Source organism: Chrysemys picta, chromosome 6, assembly GCF_011386835.1.
Source record: "Chrysemys picta bellii isolate R12L10 chromosome 6, ASM1138683v2, whole genome shotgun sequence".
NCBI lineage: Eukaryota > Metazoa > Chordata > Testudines > Emydidae > Chrysemys > Chrysemys picta.
In genome coordinates, this window is record NC_088796.1 from 122934091 (window position 1) to 122956215 (window position 22125).

At 47.4% G+C, this 22125-nt stretch overlaps 1 protein-coding gene across 2 annotated transcripts; it reads right to left on the reverse strand.

Moving 5' to 3' along the window:
- Positions 1-91: 91 nt before the first annotated feature.
- On the reverse strand, positions 92-21527 carry LOC101940973 (glyoxylate reductase/hydroxypyruvate reductase-like). Of its 2 annotated transcripts, XM_065549769.1 has the most exons (10): positions 21266-21463; positions 19457-19578; positions 14680-14810; positions 13475-13547; positions 11951-12067; positions 10834-10922; positions 8586-8690; positions 6970-7105; positions 6309-6439; positions 92-799 (listed from the first exon to the last, which is right to left on the reverse strand). In XM_065549769.1, exons 2-10 carry the CDS (start codon positions 19495-19497, stop codon positions 678-680), a joined length of 945 nt encoding a protein of 314 aa, XP_065405841.1. In that variant the 5' UTR covers positions 19498-19578; positions 21266-21463; the 3' UTR covers positions 92-677. The 2 variants fall into 2 exon arrangements, with proteins under 2 accessions (XP_065405841.1, XP_005309261.2); XM_005309204.4 differs by lacking the exon at positions 19457-19578 and having other exon boundaries at positions 21266-21527.
- Between the last annotated feature and the right edge of the window lie 598 nt (positions 21528-22125).

Below are 22125 nucleotides of genomic sequence, written 5' to 3' on the forward strand. Positions count from 1 at the left end.
GTAGCTTTCAGAGGTTCCAGCGTAACAAGGAGAACATAATCTGAATTCACAAAGAAAATTAAACTAAAAAAAAAAAAAAAAAGTACCAAGGTTGATAACAATGTTATACATTTTATTTCTGGGAATGTGCCCATTCTAAAAATGCAAATTTACTGGAGATCTTCCCTGCTGATTGCCTAATGCACAATAAGACTACAGACAATTTTAATGAACCCTCTCCCCCTTAGCAAATGCCAAGTTAGCTTTAAGAAAAAAGGTCACATTCGAAAGCGATTGCTTATCTCTTGGTGACATTCACGTCCAGCAACGAGCAGAACACACTCACTATAACCAGCTGCTAATGTCGGGGTGGGGGAGGGGGAGTGTCCGTAGACCCTCCAGCAGCACCGAACGCTGTGGGGAGACACGGCACAATATGTAATACATACGCTGAGCTGCAGCCCGTTGGTAATGGGAGGAGAGGGAGATGGGCTGCTGGCTCCCAAGAGCTGGACACCAGTAGAACTGGCCTATTCTTTCTCTCGGTGAAGAAAACAATGGTGCTTTCACCCTCCAACAGTTTGCCAGGGGACCTCCGCCAATCAAACAGCTCCCAGCAACGGCAGGCTGCATTCATCCAGGCCAGGGGCGATTTGCAGGAGGGTGAGCACAAGGAGAGTGTGTGCTTTGCGTCCCCCTCAGAGTGGCACCTCCTTGCCCATGGCTTTTCCCTGAAGGCCTGCCAGTAAATTGTTGGCAGCTAAGGCGGCCATGGCGTTCCGGGTAGCCACCGTAGCGCTGGCGATATGGGGGAGAATAACTGCAAACGGAAAGGGAACAAAGTTCAGAGAGATCATTTCTTGGCGCGGGACCTGCAATCGCAATCAAAGGGCCTGAGCCCCTGTGAATTTCACCCTCTCATCAGCGTTCATCACTCCCTGTGCAGATGTCCCCTGGCAGCGTTTGTCCTGGCCATGGGAGAGGATCGGCTGCTGGGACAGACCGCACTCAGCTCCGAAGCCACAGCCCACTGAAGACACCAGGATCTTGTCAGGGCCCTCACCTGCATGGCTGCACTTTGCATGGGAATACAACAGGCAGGGATGCTGCTGCCTCGCTAAAATGATTCCAGGAGGACGTTTAAGGACAGGAGGGGGGAAGTACAGATTGTATGACAGAGGTGGGGAATTGGGCTCTTCACAGAGGCCTCTTCGCCCCTTGTAATTTAGCCGAATTTGCAAGGGGGGGCTGCAAGCCTGGAGAATTGGAAGGACACTGCCCGGAATGGCTGGCTTAAGACTAGACCTACTAGCTGTGTTCTGTCTGCATGCAAGTCACATCGACCCGCCGCTCTGCCTGCCTGCTCTGTCCGTGTGAGCTGGCAGGGGATTGAAATTTACACGAATCCTGCAGGGTTTTAAAAGGATTTTTAAAGTTAAGATGATGTTTTAGTCAAATCCTGCCGGATTCTTATAAATGTCACTCCCCTGGTGGCTCACAAGACCAGAACAGGCAAAGCGACCAGATGGTTAAGAACATAAGAATGGCCTTACTGGGTCAGACCAAGGGTCCATCCAGCCCAGTATCCTGTCTTCTGACAGTGGCCAATGCCAGGTGCCCCAGAGGGAATGAACAGAACAGGGAATCATCAAGTGATCCATCCCCTGTCGCTCATTCCCAGCTTCTGGCAAACAGAGGCTAGGGACACCATTCCTGCCCATCCTAGCTAATAGCCATTGATGGATCTATCCTCCATGAACTTATCTAGTTCTTTTTTGAACCCTGTTATGGTCTTGGCCTTCACAACATCCCCTGGCGAGAAGTTCCACAGGTTGACTGTGCGTTGTGTGAAGAAGAACTTCCTTTTGTTTGTTTTAAACCTGCTGCCTATTAATTTCATTTGGTGACCCCCTAGTTCTTGTGTTATGAGAAGTAGTAAACAACACTTCCTTATGTACTTTCTCTACACCAGTCATGATTTTATAGAGACCTCAATCATATCTCCCCTTAGTCATCTCTTTTCCAAGCTGAAAAATCCCAGTCTTATTAATCTCTCCTCATACATTGGCCTCATTACCACTACAAAAATGATTTTTCCTCCCTTGGTATTCTACTGTTGATAATAGCACCCAGGGAGCACCCCCTCTGCGGCAGCTAACCCCGGCTCTGGGAGGGAGTTTTGGGATGGGAGGGGTGCAGAGGGATGGGGTGCAGGGGTGAGGGCTCTGCCTGGGGCTGGGAATGGGGGATTTGGGGTGTGGGAGGGGCTCAGGACGAGAGTAGGGGTGTGGGGGGAGAGGGCTCTGGCTGGGTCTGGGGATAAGGTGTTTGGGGTGCTGGAGGGGCTCGGGCAGAGGGTTGAGGGTGCAGTGGGGGGGTGAAAGCTCTGGCTGGGGGTGTGGGCTCGGGGGTGGGGCAGGGCTGGGGATGAGTTTGGGGTACAGGCAGGCTACTCTGGGACAGGGGCCAGAGAGGAGGACTCCCCTCAGCTCTTTCCCTGCCAGCAGCAGCAAGCTCTGGGGTATGAGCCCCCCTTTCCCACCCCCCCCCAGCAGCACACTCACCCCCACCACTGTCACTGCATGTGCTCCTAGGGTCCCTCTCAGGTCCAGGAATCTCCCTCGCCTCCCCCATGGTGGGTGCTGCGTGTGCCTCCTCCCCTGCTGTTGCCCCTGACTGTAGCCTCACTGGGGGTGAGGGATGGGGGTGCCTCCTTGCCCAGCCTGGGGCAGGAGCAGTGACTGCGGGCAGGGGGGTCCCCTGTGCTGCTGGAGGGTCCCATTGGAAAATGAAAGGGTCTGAGGGGAAGGGCATGCTCAGAGTCAGGCTGCCCTGGCAGTGGTCGGGGGGGGGGGCACTAGGACCCTGCGGCAGCAGTTGTTGCAGGGAAGCAGCATGGAGGAGACAAAGACAGACAGGCTCTGCTTCCGGACAGAGACTCCGGGGGCGTGAAAGGCGGGGGCAGCAAGTCGGGGAAGGGGACACTCGGGGAAGGTGTGGGGGGGGCTGCAGGTGGGGACACACGGCCCCAAGTATTGCTGGAGCTGGGCCCTGGCTCTGAATATTGCTGGTGCCCGAGCACCACGTGGATTGACTTTTAGGCGCCCCCAACCACTAGGCGCCCTAGGCGGCCACCTAGTTTGCCTAAATGGTTGCACCGGCCCTGCGCGTATCTCACTCAGAACTTACTGAAGCTTCTGGCTTTGGGGCTACGATGTATTAGGTTTGGTCTCTTCTTGCATGGCATATTTTGTTTTGGTAGTTTGAGCAAACACAGTTCAGACATTTAAGGAGGGGAGTAAAGCAAATACACGTTCCCCACTATAAAAATATCCTTGCCACCCTTTTCAGCAACTCTCCCACTGGAACATAGCGCAAAGATGATCAGGGGCGGCTCTCTGTTTTTTGCCGCCCCAAGCACAGCAGTCAGGCGTTCCGGACGGTTGCCGTGAGGGCGGGAATCAGGCAGCCTTCAGCAGCACGCCTGCAGGAGGTCCGCTGGTCCCGCGGATTCGGCGGCGTTTCTGCGGGTGATCTGCTGGTCCCGCGCCTTCATCGTACCCACCGCTGAATTGCCGCCGAAGCCGTGGGACCGGCGGACCTCCTGCAGGCATGCCGCCAAAGGCGGCCTGACTCCTGCCCTCACAGTGACCAGCATGCCACCCCCTGCGCCTTGCCACCCCAGGCACGCACTCACTGCGCTGGTGCCTAGAGCCGCCCCTGAAGGTGATGGAGCATAGGGCGAGAACTAGCCTCTTGTAAGTTGCCATGAGGGTTAGGGACTGCTCTGACACTCTTTGTATAACACTGTTTTGGTGGGCTTGTTGTACAGCTCCTGAGGTTGGTGGGACCAGAGTTCTGGCGTGGACCTTTTAAAGGCCTGGGCGCTGTTTTTCTGGTGGTATCTTGCTAAATAGTTCCACAATATGGAATTTACACGTCATTATGAATTCTTTGCACTCCAGCAAAGTTCTGCAGAGTGAAGCACTTGCTTTTGAATGTTCTTTTTTCTCTTTTTCCTCATCCTTTTTCTTTTAAAAACCCACGAGAAATTCCAGAGAAAAATATGTCACTGGAACAGGAGGGTTGCCCCAATGAGTCCTCCAACAGTCAAGGTGGTCCATGCAACCTTAATTGGAGAGGAAGTCTAGTCCAGCGGCTAGGGCCCTAGCTTGCACTTCTGGAGACCCAAGTTCAATTCCTTGCTCTACCACAGATTTCTGGTCACTTAATCTATCTTGACAATGGCACTTCCCTACCTCTGAGGGATGTTCTGACAATAAATACACTGAGGATACTGTAAAAAGCAACAGAGGGTCCTGTGGCACCTTTAAGACTAACAGACGTATTGGAGCATAAGCTTTTGTGGGTGAATGCCCACTTCGTCAGACGCAAGGATGAGGATACTGTGGGGATGAGGGATCTGTATCACAGCTAGTTAATTCAGCCTCCTTGTGTGGATGCATTACAGCACATCGTTAATGAATATAGGAGATGCGAGTTGTCAAATAAATGTAATAGCCTAGAGCAGGGGTCGGCAACCTTTCAGCAGTGGTGTGCCGAGTCTTCATTTATTCACTCTCATTTAAGGTTTCGCGTGCCAGTCATACATTTTAACGTTTTTTAGAAGGTCTCTTTCTATAAGTCTATAATATAGAACTAAACTATTGTATGTAAAGTAAATAAGGATTTTAAAATGTTTAAGAAGCTTCATTTAAAATTAAATTAAAATGCAGAGCCCCCCGGACCGGTGGCCAGGACCCGGGCAGTGTGAGTGCCACTGAAAATCAGCTCGCGTGCCGCCTTCGGCACGCGTGCCATAGATTGCCTACCCCTGGCCTAGAGCTTTAGATACACATTTTGGAGTGTTATGTATTACTCTGTGTATGCCAGACAAGTGAGGCCCATGGAAATACACTGCAAGCCATACTTACACATCCAGTATCTGTCTTAGAGTAAGGGTGAAAATGTACGGGCACATCTAAGCCACCAAATTTGTAGTTAACTGCCTCCTTCCCTAATTTGCCCCTAAAGGACTTTCACTTCTGTTGATTGAAAAGAAAATACAGTACACTAGTATTGACCAAATTACTAAATTAGAGGGAAGGTACCACATAAAGTCAAAGGATCAAATCCTCATGTGATGTAATTAGCAGAGGATCTGACCCTAAATCAGTACTGATTTACTGGCCCTTTATGACAATGAAATTAGTGGTCATAGAAAAAGAATGGGGAAAATGATAAGATATACAAGGGTGTATATAACACAAACATTTTGTATGATGTTGTACTATTTAAGAAATAATGTGATCATGGAAATCAAGACTGTTTTAATGCAGAGTTAAAGTTGTGTCTTTCTCCATGCACCGTGGTGCAGCACCACTGACTACAATGGAGTTATACTGATTGACACCAGCTGAGGGTCTGACCTATTATTTGTTATTCCAGGATGCACATCTCTTAAAGGAGATTAATTGATATGCAGAATCCACAGGATTGTAAAGAACATTGGAAAAACAAACACGCAGAAATGAACCCCTGAGCTGGCTGGAAACTGGAATTTCTATTTTGTGGGAAATTCTGACATTTGACATTTGGTTTCATTCTGAATTGGTCAAAATGTAGAAATTCTGCCACAGAACAGAAATTAAAAAAAAAAAAGTTAATTCGGAAACATCCAAACATTTTGTTTTGATAGTGTCAAAGCATTATACTGTAATATAACACAAAATATTAATTAGTATAGATAGTAGTAATTATGAGCTACAAATCTAATATAATATCACAATTGTGATTTGAATATAATATAAAAGTTTCACTGAAATGGATCGAAACGATAAAGTCAAAATGAAACATGTCTACCTTGTTGAAATGAAACATTTTGACAATATTGAAATGAAATGTAAAACGTCTGAATGATTACTGTCAACTTCCTCCTGTCAAAAATGTTGTCAAAATTCACACGCTCTCCCCAAACATTTTCATCAGGGCCGGCTCCAGGGTTTTTGCCGCCCCAAGCCATGATCGCGATCTGCGGCGGCAATTCGGCGGAAGGTCCTTCGCTCCAAGTGGGAGTGAGGGACCGTCCACTGAATTGCCGCCGAATAGGTGGACGTGCCGCCCCTCCAGAGTGGCCGCTCCAAGCACCTGCTTGGCAAGTGATTTTCATATCAATGCAGCTGCCTTTTCCAAAGGAATACTGTTCCATTGAAACAACTACAAACCAGCCCAAGGAGAGGCTGCCTGCTCTAGAAATCAGGTCATAGTTTGAAATTCTCAAATCACCATTTTCAGCCACTGCTCTTCAGCAGGTTTCAACACAGACTCACCGCAGTTTTTAAGTTTTAAAAGAGGATGATCTGTAGGCAGAGGCTCAGGCTCTGTGACATCCAGGCCAGCCGCTGCAATCTGACCATTGACCAATGCCTGGTACAGGTCTTCCTGGTTCACTACACCGCCCCTGTTGGGAAAAGAAAAACAAAGTAGCTATCAACTTCTGGACATCTTCTCTGTGTAGCTGTTCTTGCAGCCAAGAGCCTTAGTTATCTGGTGAAAGTGTGAACAACGGGGTTGGATAAAGCTGGAGTGCACAGCAGTCTGATCTTAAAGGCTGCTTTATAATAAACTCCGAGGCCAGGGGCTTACGGTTCTGTCCTCCGGCATGATTCATACTGTATTATGTGTGGGATCAGCTTATCTAATGAGACCGAATCCTCTGGATGGGATTTGCCTGTGTCATGATACATCTCCCTCGATCAGCGTGTTGTCGGATTACACCAACGTAAGCCTTTTATTTTTAATAATTGCTTGAAAGTTGATTTTATTCTATTGAGCTGGGAGGCCGTCAGAGTTGGGAATATAAATCTTGTCTCCCTCTGTGATCATGGAAGGATTTGTGTCAGAAGTTTATGTTCTCCAGTGTGACATCTGTGTGTTTATCTTGCTGAGCCTCGGCTCGAAGATCTTTCTTTCCCTCCTGTCCTACCTCACCTGCTGGTGTTGATAAAGATGGCAGTATCCTTCATTAGGGAGAAAAGGCTGTTGCCACAGATGCCCTGTGTTTCAGGAGTTAAGGCACAGCACACAACGATGAAGTCCGAATGCCGAGCCAATTCCTCCAGTGGCACTATTCAGAATAAAGCAGAAAGGCTGGAGAGATTAAAAAAAAAGGCACATACCATTGGAAAAACCCTCGGATTTAGCTTTGCGCTGCATTGACCAGAGTCCACAGATAACAGACTGACCTAGAAAGAGGTTTCTGACCAGAGGAGCGAGGCAATGGAACAGGCTTCCAATAGGAGCAGTGGGGGCAGACAACCGAACTAGTTTTAAGATGGAGCTTGATAAGTTTGTTAACAGGATGATATACGGGGTTGCTGTAGGAGGGACTGGACTTGATGCCCCAGGAGGCCCCTTCCAGTCCTATGGCCCTAGACTGAATATTCTTGGGGGCCCAAAATATTTTACGTTTACTGTAAATTCATGTAAACAATTTCCTCCAAGTGGAACTGGTTAGTCCAGTTTAAGGTAGTTATTGACATCCTCTGAGTTCCACAGGCCTGCAGCTTTCTGACAAGCCCTTCCCATCTGCAATGAGCGCACCCAGAGGTGGTTTGTGGGGCCCTGGGCCAGAGCACGTAGCGGCTCCTCCCCACCCCTTCGGCCTGCAGTCTCCCCCACTCCTGCCCCAGTGGATGCGGCTGATCGTCACAGTTCAAAATGCCCAGCTGAGAATGGGCATGCTGGCTAGTCTGGGAGACATACCTCGAGGCACAGAGCAAGTTACACCAGCGAAACGCGTTAAAAGTACATTTGCAGAAAGAGCCATTTTACCGTTTTAGAGTCTGCAGTCACAGCAGTTGGGGGCAAACTCTTTCTGTGTGTATTGTCTGGATAATACGGCATGGGGGTGATTGGTCGCACTTAATTACATCTGTGCTCAGTGACTTCCCTGGGCTTTGAATCAACCACGTCATTTGCAATATGCTGACGTGATGGGCTACCCCTTGGAAATGATCCAAAAAGGCTTGTGGCTAAATAAATAGGAGGGAAAAGCTTTAAAACCAAACTGCTTCTCTGGACTTAAGGGATGTCACCAGCTCTCATGGTTTGATCTTGAGTCTCACAAAATGGAGCGTTTTTCTTAAAGCCCCAGCTCCTGGAGTCATGTGTTTCCATGAGAATCTCAGCTTTCATTGAAAACTGTTATAAAAAGCATATTTCTGGGTCTCACGATCGCGGAAAAACATGACAAGATGAGACCCTTACAGGCTCAGAAACCACAACGCAAATAAAAGGAATCCGTTACTTATGATTTTTAAAATCTCATCATTTCTATGCCAATCTCATATTTTCTTGGGGGGAGGCCTGACTCAGGACTTTTAAATGGGGGTGTTCTGAAAGGATGGCTGGGGGAACCCCAGTCTGCCTCTATTTTTAATCTAAACTAAAGCTTCCACTTCACAGCCCATACACATGCAAGGCGGGAAGCTCCCTAGTCGGGTAGTTAGGAAAACAGGTTTTCCGTCAGTTCAGGTTTTGCATTAGTGAGGTGGGATTCCAGCTGGACTTCTCCACTGTCTGAAAAACGCTCTGTTCCATCTTACCAAACTCGGCCGGGATCTTGGTGGCCATGTCAGGTCTCGGGCCAGTGTCGGCATAGAGGAATCTCTTGACTCCAAATGGCTTTAACCGGGCCATGACAGCTGCTCCTATAAGGTGGGAATTACAGCCATGAGTTCCACCTTATCGCTGCTCATCTGCTGTGCAAATTCTCCCCCTCTGCAGGAGAACCAGTGTGCAGGGGGCAGGAATCCCTAAGGTGAGTTTCCTTTACATCTTCACGTTGTGGAAAGGGGCTTTACTGCCCTGTGGGATAAGCAGGTGTCCACCTCCCTACACCTGTGAGGGGTCTCCCAAATCTGCATGGATCTCAGGACATGGCAGCAGTCCCTTCCAGACACCACCCCTCAGCCCACTCCCAAGGGAAGAGGGACTTGCTGAGTGGAGAGGTCACTGTAGAACGACCGGGCCAGATTTACTGAACACAGGGGAATAATCTGTTCAGTGTCGAGATGGGATGATGCCATGAAGAACGCATCCACATGCCAGTCTGGGACCTCTTCTCGCCCAACTGTTTCAGCCGAGGGCTTTCTGTGGGAGATGCTGAGCCCCTACAATAACTTCCAGCCCAAGTGCACCTGGTCTAGGTCGCTTCTGTTTGCAAAGAACACCTCCTGTGTCTTGTTTAGTAACCAATTGGATTTGGTTAGTGCCGTTATTAAATAGTCTGGCAAGTAACCATGCCCCAGGAAGTGCATCCATTGTCCTACTTTCTTGTGGTGACGGTAAAGAAACCTAATAACAATTGCCTTTCTTCCTCCAAGCACTTTACAAGCACCAACTCATTCTCATGACAACCTGATGGGGTGCCTAATCAAACAGGATTAGGTCTGCTCTCCACAGTCCAGATGGGGAAACTGAGGCAAATAGGTGACATTTTTAAATCTAGGGACATAACTCCCTATTTAGGCACCTAAAAAGTGGCCCAATTTCAGAGGTGCTGATCACCTGCTAATCCAATTGATGCCAATGTGCAAATACAGCAAATACTTTTATCGTAATCCTAACCTGCTCTACACCGTGCCGTGAGGGCAAAAGTCATCCCTGTGGATTTAGTAGGGCGTAAGTGGAATTTAGTGGTTTTTGAAAGGATTTTAGCAGATCGAGGGATGAAATAGCCACTGCCCAACACTTTATGTTGTCACTTAGAAGCAGAGTTGAGTGAATAATTGATGTTTTGGTCGGGGGACGGGGGATCTGAAAAAAATTGGTTGGTTTCAAACCACAACTGAATTTTTTCAGTATTTCTCATTGGGGGGGGGGAACCCTGAAAAAAATTAGTTTTGGGGTCACCAAAACATTTTATTTGACCTGAAACAATTTTTTACCAGTTTTCCATTTCATTTTGGGTCATTTTCAGGTGCTTTGAATCTTCCTTTTTGGTTGTATGTAATTAGCTACATTTCTAAATGAAACATTGCTTCAAACAAAAAGTCAAACCGTTTTGTTTCAAAATGGCCAAAATGAACCATTTCAACTTTTTCAGGGGGAAAAAAATCAATTTTTGGTTAAAACTATTTGCCAAATTTGACCAGAATTCTCAAGTAGTTTCAATGCCTCGCAAAAAATGCATTTTCTGTGGCAAATTTATTATTTGCCAAGCAAATTTTGCCCGGCTCTACTGACAAATGTACAAAGTGTAGAATGCCATATAAGAATTCTTCATTTGTTTATACCAGCGGTAGTGACATTGCACATGTATAAATGAGGTCTTACGGTGCAAGGTAGTAGACTATCAGACCTATACAAAATCAATCCTTGACATCTAGATCGATCCACCACTGGAGCATTAGAAATGTATAAGCAGCAAAGTGGAAGCACTTAATGGTGTTTTTATTAGAACTGATCCAAAAAGGAAAAATATTCATGAAAAGTTTTTTCACCGTGTTTCCGTCATTCTCAAACGTTGAAAAATGTTGCCCAGCTCTGTAGACAGCCAAAACATTGGAGGAGGAGAATTTTGCAATTTTTTTTTAAAAATTGGCAAATTCTAAAATGTTGGCCAGATCTACCTTTTTTATATTCATTGATACAAAAACGGAAATATAAAAAAAAACTACCTCACGATTTTTTAAATTGTTGACACTTTTCAAAAATACTCAGATTTCGACTCTAACTCTGTTTGATTTTTTTGGTCTCTTTTCATCCATTTGATTTTTTAGCAAAAGAAATCCAAATCCAGACATTTTGGCCAGCTCTGTAGGAAAACTCTCCACGGATTTTGCAACTTACCTATTCTTCCAAGTCCTAGAATCCCCACAGTGCTATCTGTCAGACCATAGCCACACATCCACAGAGGCTTCCAGGTTCCCCAGCCACCACTTTAAAAGATCATTGGAAACTATTTCAGGTATACACAGTACGGCATCCACCCTTCCCCTGCACTTTGGAATGTGGAGACTGTTTCTATTTAGCTCTGGTTGATCATTTAACAGGAATTGCCAGACTGGGTCAGACCAAGACTTGATCTAGCCCAGTATAGTCGTGTCTCCAACACTGGCCAGGAGGAAGTTGCAAGAACACCTATAGCAGGCAGCTATGGGATAACCTACCCCCAGGGAAAGTTTCATCCTAACCCTTATTAATTAGTGGTTGATTTTTGCTTTGAAGCAATAATGGTTTATTTCCCTCACAAACCTTAGATTAGCCATTGTTGAGAGACAAGGTGGGGGAGGTATCATAGAATATCAGGGTTGGAAGGGACCTCAGGAGATCATCTAGTCCAACACCCTGCTCAAGGCAGGATCAATCCCCAGACAGATTTTTACCCCAGTTCCCTAAATGGCCCCCTCAAGGATTGAACTCACAACCCTGGGTTTAGCAGGCCAATGCTCAAACCACTGAGCTATCCCGTCCCATTCTTCAGCTCTGTGTAAGCTTGAAAGCTTGTCTCTCTGACCAACAGAAGCTGGTCCAATCAAAGATATTACCTCCCCCACCTTGTCTCACTAAAATCCTGGGACTGACACAGCTACAACAATACTGCATACATCATTAACGCTGAACATTCTTGTTCTCCATATACATTGTGTGAATCCCCTGCTGCTGCTGTTGTTATTCAAACTAGCCGAATCAAAGCTAGCTTGGGTATGTGTACACGTGCTGAAGTCACACATCTGACTGCCGCGCAGTCATACCCATAGACTAGATTTTCTCATCTCAGGACATGTGAAGTATCATCTATAAAAATACTAATCACAGAGAGGAGAATATGCTCCTAAAATACTTGTCCAACGCCCCACCTTTTGGTTGTTTACTCACCAAAACATTGGTCTTTCACTTCCTGCCGACAGACTCGACATAAACAGTTTTCACTAGGGAGTTTGAATAAAGACAAAAAAAAAATTACTTCTTAGCTTCATCCACAGCTTCTAACAGTCGCCGGGAGGTTGCCAGAAGAAGAGCAACTGTGAGTTCAGCAACTGCTTCAGTCAATACGTCTGGTGTGTATCCTAATCTGATTCCTCTGCATCAAAGGACACAAATAACAAATACACCGTTACATTACTGGAGTCTTCTCAATGTAGGAACGGTCGCACCTGAAGTGTTTCTAGACCATTAGGATATGAAGGTTATGCCACATGTCCTCAGAAATAAATGTTTCTCTAGATTTACAGAAAGGTCTTGGCTTGAAGCTATGATTAGAGCTGTGCGAAAGTTCAGTATGAAAACCCAGCACATCTGGTTGAAGGTTCGTGATGGACGGGAAACTCGCTGAAAGTCACTGAGCCTCTACAAAAATATTTTGGTGAACTTTGAGCATTATAGCTGAGCCAAATTTTGCTACTGGGTTGTTTTTTTTTCAGGCCACACTTGAGACATTTCCAGGGGGCTGATTAGCAGAGAGCAAGCGCTCGATGCTTTCTGAAAACTGATCCCCCCCCCAACGTGTCAAGACAGATACCCAAAATCATTAGCTGCTTCTGAAAATGGAGGCCTATCTAGTCATTCCACCTGAGGAGATTTCAGGGTTTAAATATAACTCAACACTGGCATCTATTGACTCTTATTGACTCTGTTTCAGGAATTGGGTTTTTCCAGGAAACGTTGCAACTGCATTAAAAAAAACCCTAAGAAGGGCCACTTGAGGAGATTGGGGATTGGCATCATGGCAGGGGAAAGGGTGAGGCTAGCGTTTGCAAGCAGGGACAGTGTGGGTGGGGTGGCTGACTGTGAAGAAGGAGGATGAGTGTGGTGCAGAGCAGATGCTGTGCGGTTCTGTTTATGCTAATAATATTTATGTGGCTCGTTATTCATTTTTGTGCATTAGATAATCACACACTGAATGGTACTTTCTCTTGAAAACACATTTGTTGCTCCTGCAAGGTGCCAGTCTATTTAACCTTCAAGAAGGGGCTGGAGCTCCTGGGGGACTCGCAGTGACTTCCCCTTCAGGAGATGGGAGGGGTCACAAAGACACAGAGGTCCCCTAAGTATGGGAGACAAACAAACGAGGGAGGGGCCAGATCTGGGACTGAGGTCGTTCATTCTACAAAGACCCAGGGATTGCATGGCTGCTCTCCTTGCTAACTTCCTATCGCTGACCTCGCTGAGCCATCAGTCTCGAAACCCAGGACCTCTTTGGCTGTCTTGCTGACACGGCCAGGAAGGGTGGGGATGGTGATAGACGTTAGTGCTAAACGAGGTGGTTTCCGTGATGTCTGCTTTGGCATCGTTTATAATCTTGATGGACGGCACCATGCTCCTAACAAAGTAGGGAGTGACTGAGATTCCAATGTAACAAGGAGCTCCTGGAGCCAGCCCAAGGGCAGTCAGACCTTTAAACGACCCCCATTTCCCTCCTTGTGGAGACAGGACTGCGGTGACTATTCCATTTGTACAGCTTGTGACTAAACCACAATAGCACATTTACCTCTTCTTCAGCTCCTCCAGAGACACGTGATCATAGCCCACTGACATCGTGCTGACCACCTGCAGGCTGGGCCCTGTGGTTGGAGGAGAGAACAAATGGACTGACGTTCACCACCAACCAGAGCTTGGTTGTGTAACAACGTTGGCGGCCTCCGTGCTCGGTAAGAGCTAGGCCAGATCTACTACTGCACACATTCAATAGCTTGAGTCTTGAGAAGACTGAGGGGGGATCTGAAAACAGTCTTCAGCTATGATAAGATCGGTTGCAAGAGGACGGGGATCAATTGTTCTCCATGTCCACTGAAGGTAGGACAAGAATCAATGGGCTTAATCTGCAGTGAGGGAGATTTAGGTTAGATACCAGGAAAAACTTTCTAACTCTAAGGGTAGTTCAGCTCAAGAGTAGTCCTCCAAGGGACACTGTGGCATCCCCATCACTGGAGGTTTTTAAGAACAGGTGGAACAAACACCCATCGGGACTGGTCTAGATTTACTTAGTCCAGACTCAGCACAAGGGGCTGGACTTGATGACTTCTTGAGGCCCTTTCCAACCTTATAGTTCTATTATTCTATAGTGCTAGTAACCTTCTATGACTCCTCCTGCAAACAACCACAACAGCGACCACTGGCTAGGGCATGGGTGCTTATCTTAGCTCCGTCGTACCCTCCCTGTCCCCTCGCTACACCATGTTCTGCAGACAGCTGTCTCACATTCCCACTGTGTTATACCTGTGCAGCGCTCCTCAGAGGGTGAGTTGCATCAGATTCTTGCAACTGAGGATAAAAGCCTACTACTGCTACTTGCTAATGAATTTACTCCTTTAGCTCACAGCACTGGATTACAACAGGATCCTCATTCTTTAAGTGATTTTAAAAATCATTCCTCAGCTACCCAAACAGACCCCCGGCTACCTCCCAGCCAAATAGCAGGGTGCATGCAGAATCCTAATTCAAATCAGGGAAATGGCCACTCAGAAAGAAACCGGCCTCGTGGACTGATTCCAGTGTAGATGGCAGATGAACACACTGGGAAGTAGAAGGGCCCCTTCAAAACCCATTTCAGCTGCGGAGCTTCTACACCTGACCATCAATTATGTAAAATGGGAGCACGCTAGCATGAGTGGACATGAACGCACGATCGTTGGGGTCATCTCGTTCGCCACTGCTCCTGCCATGCAGACTATTTCAAAGTATCCGATGCCCTACCTGCCGCGTCCAGCACTTCGGCATCTATCTTCTCTGTCAGGAGGCAATACAAGCCTCGAATCCCAGCAACCTTCTCCAGGAGTTCCGAGCGTGGCACCGGCTCATCTGAATCCCACTGCTCAATGTTGCAGCTGCAAGAGGAGAGATGGGGAAACGTATCTGGGTCGTGGCTGCGGCTTGTAAAGCACACAGGGCTAGTTTGCTACAGCCCTTACCAGGTAGCAAAGCCCCCTTGCCCTCCTGCTCAGATTGCAACGCTAGACAATGTCTGGCTAGTCTCCCAACTACCCTTGTGAGCAAGAGGCTACAGGGAGACTGAGAGGAGACCTGGGTACTCACCTTGTTGGACAATCAGAGCAGCTGGCTGGGCCCGTGGGCTGGGTGAGGGAAACCTGTGGTGATGTTTTACTCTAGAACATCACAGATCCAGGGGATAGTAGGGCAGGAAGCAATGGCTCTTGGAGGCACAGCATGTTCTCTGGCCTGCTCTTGGACCAGCGAGCTCTGTGCCAAGTTACAGTGGAGCCCGTTAGAAAGGAGAACGTGTCCCAGAAGTGCTAAGTATCTGTTCAGTGTGTGCTGCTTGTGAATTATTTTTTCGGGGCAAGCGATATCTATTTCTCCAAATAGGATCAGAAAATGAAGAGAACCACTAAAATTAAAAGTCTGGGTTTATCAGATACCTAATTTGTACATGAGGCAATTTCAGAAGAGCTACCGTTACCACTGCAGTGTTTGGTGTCAAATCTTGAATGGTCTCTAGCGAATGGTTTCCTGTCACTGTAGTGTAACCAGTTCTACTGTCCTCCTGGGACAATTGTCGTCTCAGTTATTTGGGTGTAAATACAGCGTAACTCTACTAACTTCCTTGGGTTCGGTCCAGCATTCCAGGGTAACTGGAAGCAGAGTGTGTCCCTACGTGTTGAAAGAGGGACTTCATTCGGTAACACAAGTGGGAAAGGTGTAAAAAGACAATGCTGTGGAGGGTGATGTCAGTTTCACTGGGACACTTCATATGGACAAACAGGATGGGCTCAGTAAAACGGAGATGTCTGATCACTTTATGCATGTAAATCCATTAGCTTTGCTGGAGTTACTCCAGAATTACACTGGGTCCTGCTTTGAGCAGGGGGTTGGACTAGATGACCTCCTGAGGTCTCTTCCAACCCTGAGATTCCACGATTCTGTGAATCACCCGTCATTATTATATTGTGTTTAACTGCTATACGAATTGAGACCTAACCCCACTCTCCATCTGAGAGGCCACATTCCTTCCTAGTGTGACTCCACAGGAGCCAGGCCACTTACTCCAGGGATGAGTTTGGCCCTTAATCCCTGCAATGCTCTAAGACCCCACCAGCAGCAAGAGCAAGAATGCAGAACCCAGTTATCCTAGACAGAAGCATATTCCTCTCCTGGCTAGGTCACCGGCCCAGCCAGAGGCCAGGTTTTGAATTTAATTTTGTGTTGAGGGTTTGGTGCCTGTCATCAGTCTCAGTTTTGCATTGCTCAGGCATCTAGAGCATCATATCCCACTCACAGCAGTGATTCGTTTCCTTTTGCAGGTTGCACTGCCAGAGATTTTACATGTGGATCAAAAATTGGCATCATTGTTTCAGGTTTTGTGACATTCGGAGTCTATTAACCAGATGAAAGTCTGTGCTCACTGAAGTGCAAACACATGTATTTAGGCTGTTATAAAAATAATCTTGCAGTAACAGTCTAAGAATTGGAAGGTTTCCTGTAGGGGAGAAAACACCATATTTTCTCCATTAGGGATTTTAACCAGCCCAGTTTATTTAATCCTTCTTTAGGCATGGGATTTTGTAATTAGTTAGCTGCAACCAAAATCTTTGGGCAATTGTGTTCTAAGGAGCAGCATTTTAATTTTCCTTTATTAAAAGAGATAATGACTGTCTGCTTATTTTGAGTTTTTTAAAGCTTTGACAGGAGAAATTTCATAGTCAGACCAACGAGGTGGGTGCAACTGAAGAAATCACTTAGCGTGCTTCTATTGCAGGGGTGCCAAGGCCCCACGACTCCATCGTACAGGTGCTGTACAAACACAGAGGCACAAGATGGTCCCTACCCCCAAATACCATATCCTTTAGATTCTAGTGGTGGGATCTCATGGTGGATACTCATGGTTTGAGTCTTTCCTTACTCTTGGTTCCAGACTGCATATTAAACAGCAGCAGTGAACCGATTAACTCTCTATTTGTCAAAATGGGTGATTGCACTAAAGGTGTGAGGAAACACCTCTTTCTTTACACAGGAGGGGGCTGTGGTAACATCTTTTTGGGAGGGGCGGTGTGAATTCAAAACACCACTGAAGACATACAGCCCAATTCTTTACTTTGCTCCATCATTCTTAGACCAGTGTAATTCCACTGAAACCAGCAGCTGCGCCAGCTTAAAACCATGGTCACACCATAGGTATGTGAACTAGGGGTGTGGGGCGTGCTGCAGTACCCCCAGGTTTTGCACGGGGTTCCGGCCATCAGCCCCGCACCTGGAGCTCTGCTCCTGGCCCCACACCGGGATCCCATCTGCAGGACCCGCCCCCGGGGCTCTGCTCCCACCCCCAGCTGTGGTCCCAGACTCAGCCCCTAACCCCTGTCCCCCCCCCCGCTTCCCCCAGAGCCACGGCCTGGTCCTGGCCCCAGTTCTGGGGAGAGGCGGCACAGGGAGAGGCAGCACCCCCACTGCAAAAAGCGTTCCAGCACCACTGGGTCACACAGTGGTGACTTGGGCAAAAACTTTAGTTTGACCTTGGCCACCTGCTGCCTCTCTAGTTAGATCACTATGGCCTCCTTAGCAACCAAAGCAGTGTATGGGAGGGACAAGTTGTACAACGCCACGCGGACTCGTGACCCTGCCCCACTCAGTATTAGCCTGGCACCAAGGAGGCCAGTGCTTCTGCTGAGGCAAACCACCCCAGCTCTGTGGCACTGTGGGGAGGGCCGAGCTGCTCTCTGCTCTGTTAGGAGAAGGCCTGGGGTGAAGCCTGCCCCCTCCAAGGGAAGGATTAGGAGGAATCTCTGCCAAGGAATTGTACCAAACTTTCCTTTCCCCCTAGTCCCCGTCTGTGGTAAATCATACGTCCTAGCAGGGCACGCCTGCCTTGCAGCAGTCCCTGCTGGCCACCCATGGCTCTGCCTGCCTCAGTTTTCCTCAGCCAGATTTCAGCCTCTCCCAGGGTTCATGTAGCTCTCAGATTTCAGTCCCCTACCAGAGTCACAACTATGCAACCAACTGAAGAGTTCTTTCTCCACTGGGGTTCTCCTAGCCCGCCCTGAGGGCTCCATTTAAGTGTCTCTTACTCGGGGGGCAGAGCACTGATTCTCAGGCACGTTCTCTGGAGTCCTTCCTGGCCCTCTACAATCCACCCCCTGCAATTCCTCTACCCAACTGTCTTTTCTCAGCCCTTTCCTGAGGCCCCCCATGTCTCAGGCTGTCACCTGACCCCAATTAATCCAGCCCTCTTAGGCTGGGAGGCAGCTAATCTGGCATGGGCTGGGCTGATTGAACAGGACTGGCTGGCCTGCCTCAGGCCTCCTGGTCCTTGGAAGGGTAGGTCACCGTATTACAGGGCAATTCCTGTTTCCATATACAGGCTAGCACTCATTAAAGTCACTGGGAGCCTCTCTAGTGGCTTCAATGCGATTTGGATTGGAGGGGATTTGCAGGGGGGAAAATCCATATCCATTTGGTTTAACTGATTTCCTATGGGAAACTTTAAAACCGAATGAAAACTTATTTGACTTCAAAATGGTTTGGTTTATAAAGCCCTCCAAAATTCGTTTTTAAAAACCTGTCTGGGTGTTTTCCCCAGCAGTTTTCCCCTTTCCCCCCATTGCCAAGGGAAAAAAGGGAGGAAGTGGGGAGAAGACCCCCTTGTCACTCTTATTGTTTTTTAACTATAACAGTAAAATGGCATGAAAAAGCAGGGGTTCTTTCCAACTTTTGGCAGCTGGAAAACAGTGTTAGAAAGTGTGTGTGTGGGGGGACACCCCTTAATTTTGAAATGAACAATTGGGTTTCGTTCCCCAAAACATTTCATTATGAAACACTTACGTCTAACAACATTTTTTCGGCAGAAAAATACATTTTGACAAAACCCTATTTTCCTATGAGAAAATGGTTTCACTGGAAAATCTTTGACTAACTCTCCCAGCAGTGGACAGGGGCTTTCCCAGGAGTCCCTTCGTCAGCTTGACATGGGTCAGAAATGGCTGACATCTCTCTCCTCCATAGGACAAACCATCAGGCAGGCTGGCACCTGCTTGGCAGCACTACAGCCAGGTCTGGACTGCAGGACATTGGCAGAGCCTGTGGGTTTGAAATGGCACCGTGCCTGCCCTTATTATGCCTGTCTTGCCAGCACAGCGAGGTTCTGGCTTTCAGGAATGATACGAAATTGCTTCATTTCCTCAAACATTACTGAATAATGGTGCTAAACCCTAGAGCTCCTCTGGGGCAGGATGAGACGCAGGACACCGTATGTGATGGCAGTGATCAGCGGGGCCAGGGACTCTCGAAGTTTACTCCCATATCACAGATATTGCTCGTTCCAATATCACTTACAATCTGGAACTGCTGCACAGATAGCTGTCTAGTGCCAACCAGGGCTGGACAAGTCTACAGGGTCCCACGTGTGTGGGGCGCACAACCTTGACCCTGCAGTTCAGAGGGGGTGACAACAGGCCAAATTTGCACATTTACTTAGAGGTTCAAGTTTTCACATGCTCTCTCCCCAGGACTCCTTCCCACTGACCTTAGCTCTTCTCTGGTGTGTGTGGAGTGACCTGATTTCATCCTGACTCTCTTCTGAGGCACCTCGTCTGCTTTCTCCAGAGCACCGAGTAGGGCCACCGATTGCTGCTATCCAGTCATGGCCTTGGGATGGGTCAGGCAATGGTTTGAACTCCCCAGTAGTCAGCAAGAGACCCAGAAATACTCCCCCTCCCATAGCCACTGATGCTCTAATTGCAAGCGTAGTAGCAGCCTCTGAAGTTTAATGTGCAGGTGTTAGTGACTCCACTGATACTCATGGGTCTGGGGTGACATTCCTGGGTTTGGCTAGAACTACAAACAGTGCTCCTAACTCACTTAGGCAGTCTTGAAAATACCTCCCTTCACTGCTACCCTGTTCCCTGCTGAATTGTGTGGTGAAGTCTCTCTTTCTCCTGGCCATTCAAACTGCATGTAGATTGTACCCATAGATGTGAACACGTCTGTTGTCAGAAGCATCTCACCACATGTCAGCTACGGATGCACTTGTTCATACTCATTAAATAGCTCCTTTAGCTCACCGTGCCTAGTTCCGACAGACAATGGGGACTTTTTTCAAGTTTTAAAAAATTGAATTTAAAAAACTCTTTAAAACTTCAAATTTTCAAACACTTTGACCAGCTCAGAAAAAAAAAATGATTTCCCACTTCTCACCCCCCCCGCCTGATTTTGTAACTCAAAAATTCGAACCAGCTTGGATTTCCATATTCCACTCACGTTTTGCATAGACATGCTTTCTGGTGCCACGCAGAGATGGAATTTCTAGCCTCAGGGCTGGTTTTTTGACTTCTTTGTCCCCATGCTGACCTGGCCCCGGGACAGGCGGATCCAGTCCAGTCACCATTCATGGCCTTCTGGGTTTTGACCCCACTGAAGGTTGAGTAACTGTACAGAGTTCTGAACTAACTCTTTGACTGTTATATGATTTAACTTTCACCTATTAGCCACTCAGCCTATTCATCCATTCAGCATCTAATTCCCACTTGGATCAAACGCTCTTTAATTAAGACTCGCTATTTTTTCTGCCCTCATTTAACTTGGTTTCTCAAAGCTCAATATTTTGTTTTAGAAAATCCAACAAAATCTAATTTTTTCAGAGAGATTTGTCATGTAAAGTCAGGCTACTGTTGGTTCTAGGCTTGAAATGCATATTTGGTTAGAATATTAAAATGATATTTGCAATCATTTGGAACACTGTCTGATTTTTACATTGTAAAGGGACATTGTTGCAGAAGAGAGCTTTATAAATGCCTTAGATCTTACATTTTTGTACTGTTTTCCCCAGCACATCTAATAAAAACAACAGCAGTCACACATTTTGGGATGCCTGTGAGTTCCAGCAGGCATCCTGGTTAAAGGCTACTGCTAAAGACTATGGTAAAATTTCCCTGGATGTCAATGGCAAAACGGCACTTAGAACAGTAGCTTTACAATGCAGGCGAATCATTGCCAAGGCAAAGAGTTCCCCATAGCCACATTGCTATGACTTTTGTGATTCCAGCTGTATCAAACCCAAACAGCAGCCTCCCAGTGAGATGTCCAAGCCCACGAAATGACTCTGCGTAATGAATTCATGGATGCCGAACAACTTCTCACCTCACCTGGGGTGAAATTCTGGTTGCACTGAAGTCAATGGCAAAGCTGACATTGACATACTGGGGCAAAGGGTTCCTTTCAGTTACTCCGGTTTTACGTTACTGTTACTCCACAGACTGCAATGTTTGACAATGGTGGGCTTTGCTCTGCCTTTCTTTTCCCAGGGGAGGTTTTTGGCTGTAAAAGGAATACTCACAGCCCTGACTGCCTCAGGATGTTCATCCCATCCGGTGGAATCCGCCGGGTCACATAGATTCTAGGTAACTGCTTCCCAGCCGCATTTGGCGCTTGTAATTTGCAGCAGCTGTGGAACTCTGGCACCAGCGTCGTCTTCAGCCGTCTCAAACGACCGAGCGTCCGCATTGCAGAGCGTCCGAAGGCACTGACAGCGTCCGAAAGCAGGACTTTGGATGAGGTGTTTTTGTGCCAGTCAGTTCAGCGAGCTTGTGCGACCAGGGAGTGGGAGGTTGTGTGATAAGCTCCCTTGGACCAATGAGTGGTGAGGCCGGGTTCTCTTTACTGAGCTGACCTGTCACAGTTTATGTTTGCACACTCTTCTTTAATCTAGCAGTTTAAATAAGACAAGGACTGTGAGGAGGGAAAACCTAGTTAATAAGAAAACACAGCTCACGCCAACCTTTGTGACTTGGGGAAAAAAGTGAACTTCTGCAAAACAACTGTTGGTTTATGTTTCCTGTTGCATTAAAAAGAGCTTTGGGGGCTCTCCTCAGTTCTATTTGAAGTTGAGATCCCATAGCTGTTTGAAAACAATTAGCTTTTGTATTGTGAAGTAACAAAGACTGAGAAATATTTACATGGGACTATGTCAAAAAATATACTGGGTGAGGCATTTTCTCAGCAGTTCCCAAATTGTGGGTCGCAACCCCAAATGGGCTTGCACCATCAGCAGATCCAACGGGTCAGATTCGGCCCGTGCGACGATGCTGTTTGCCCCCAAACATGTCCAGACCTGCTCCACGGATGCCGTGCCAAGAGCATATGGTGCATGCAAAGTCACGTTGTGAGAGGCTGACATTTTGTAAAATGGCAGCCTCC